Below are 2500 nucleotides of genomic sequence, written 5' to 3'. Positions count from 1 at the left end.
TTTTAACATTTGTGCCAGAGGTAAACCATAGCGTAAACATTTGATTTGAAGTGAACGGCTGTCACGTCCTCTATAAGAGAGGCGGACCAGAACCCCCACACCCTACCCAAATCTAATGCCCAGACAACACAACACACAGAATGTAAGAATGAAAAGTTTTATATATATATATATATATATATTGAACATATGTCAATATGAAAAAAACACTGATATATCTAGACACTCGGTACACTTAAGATTTAACTAAACAAACAAAAAAGAAGAAGAAGAAAACAGTCCGCACAATGTCTCAGACAGCCAACTATAGAACATGAACGCCGTCAAGGGGATATGATTAAGGTATACAAATACCGCCTGGACTGTTACGATATCAAACTGCCAAAGTTTGAGCTTGCCTGCGGAAGAGACCTGCAAGGGCACAGCCTTAAAACTCCAGAAAAACCGACACAGGCTCAACATCAGAAGACCGGGGTTTTTTTTCTCAAACAGGGTTGTTTCTTTCTGGAATAGTTTGCCTGACAACGTCGTAACTGCTCCTTCCATCAACTCCTTCAAAAATCGACTTGATTGTCACAGGAAAAAATTGCTCACTTTGTTTTCACCAGAATGTTATGAGGTTGATTAAGACACTAACTGTATTGCTCCATACGCCAGCCAAGCATACATAGTTCTTATCCACAGAACGACAAACAGGCCTCTTGTAACGGGGCCTCAAACGTTGTTCTAGCCAAGTCGAGTATGAATCTTTTATCCAGCTGATGATCCGTTGGGTTTACGTCGTTTTCAGTTCAGAAGTGAAGACGTTCACAAGGCACGTGTCATATGTCAAGCAACAAACACGGTAGTCCGACGCGAACGACATCCAAAGGACGGAACATGAAGGGTCAAATCAAGTCCACTCCCAAACTCACCAGACATAACGTGATCCAGAGCACGAAACACATCCACCAGTTGACACGTTCCACGCGAATGACAAGCACCTCAACGACCAGCTGCTCAACAAAACTGACGCGCACACTGTCCAAGACTGACGCCCCTTCCGAAAACAGCCCACGCGATCATCAGACGGCAAAAAACACTATGACGACGGAAGAAGTAACAACGAACAGGCTCATAATTATTATGCACAACGCCAGCAGATAGGGTCATATGCCAGCAGATTCACTGCAACCAGAAATCCACGCATTCAAGTCTCCATTCAAATATGTTCAAGGTGGATGGAGGAGTTTCCGTTTCTCACACATACAGAATGAACACGGCAATTCGCAGCGCCACACATTGTCCAAGAATTCCCCGTTCATCCTCCCAGTTCAGTTGGTCCTCGTCATTCTCCAAAATCAACACGTCACACACCCAAAAAATAAAACGTCACACACAAAATTCTCGTGACGCAAAACATTGTAAAACATTACCATAGCATGTTACGGAAAACCACTTCATATTAAATGTTTAAACAAGGATGAAGAATGAGAGTGTCAGTTGTGACAATGGTATGCGCGCGTGTGGGAATGTGAGAGAGAGAGAGAGAGAGAGAAACTGAGTGCGCGTTTGCGTGCGTCTGTGCATGCCACAGAGAGAGAGGAGAGGGTGGGTGGGAAATCACTGCAATTATGTACAGTATAGCACACAGGCAATACGTTACATTGAAAGATACGCACTAGCTGACAACAACGAACGTTCTTTCACACACACAAATCAGCACACAAATCTCCACTCACCTCCGCTCTTGGCGTCAGTGTGGATGACATCAACAAAGATGGCGTCGCTGGGGTCCAGTTTGTGGGCAGCACTGTGTACCTCAAACAGCGGGGCAGCCGGGTCCAGTCCTGCACACAGAAACACGATGGAACCTAGCACAGAAACACGATGGAACCTGGCACAAAAACACGATGGAACCTAGCACAGAAACACGATGGAACCTAGCACAGAAACACGATGGAACCTAGCACGGAAACACGATGGAACCTTGTACAGAATCACGATGGAACCTAGCACAGAAACACGATGGAACCTGGCACAGAAACACAGATGGAACCTAGCACTGCTACACACCCATGATTTCTGCGTGATCGTCTCGTATCGGGTGGTGGGGTAACAAAACACAATGCTGCACTACACGTGAGGGGCAGGAAGCAGGAACGCGATGGTACTGTACCCATGATCACACTCTGAACATCCCAAACCTCTTGTCGGGTGGTGGAGAAGTTGGAGTAAGGTAGGGAGGTAGACTGGACATGAACAAACTGGCGGGTGGTGGAGAAGTTGGAGTAAGGTAGGGAGGTGGACTGGACATGAACAAACTGGCGGGTGGTGGAGAAGTTGGAGTAAGGTAGGGAGGTGGACTGGACATGAACAAACTGGCGGGTGGCGGAGAAGTTGGAGTAAGGTAGGGAGGTGGACTGGACATGAACAAACTGGCGGGTGGCGGAGAAGTTGGAGTAAGGTAGGGAGGTGGACTGGACATGAACAAACTGGCGGGTGGCGGAGAAGTTGGAGT

The 2500-nt window shown here is 46.7% G+C and overlaps 1 protein-coding gene across 1 annotated transcript in view; it reads right to left on the bottom strand.

Moving 5' to 3' along the window:
- Window positions 1-2500, bottom strand: part of LOC143297039 (pancreatic lipase-related protein 2-like) — an 11655-nt gene that overhangs the window by 350 nt on the left and 8805 nt on the right. Inside the window, exon 5 of the mRNA XM_076609205.1 lies at window positions 1722-1829. Coding sequence (XP_076465320.1) covers window positions 1722-1829 — 108 coding nt within the window. The remainder of the gene's footprint in view (window positions 1-1721; window positions 1830-2500) is intronic.

Source organism: Babylonia areolata, chromosome 22 (genome assembly GCF_041734735.1).
Source record: "Babylonia areolata isolate BAREFJ2019XMU chromosome 22, ASM4173473v1, whole genome shotgun sequence".
Taxonomy (NCBI): domain Eukaryota; kingdom Metazoa; phylum Mollusca; class Gastropoda; order Neogastropoda; family Buccinidae; genus Babylonia; species Babylonia areolata.
The sequence above is the reverse complement of the archived record's forward strand: the minus strand, read 5'-3'. Positions and strand labels throughout refer to the sequence as shown.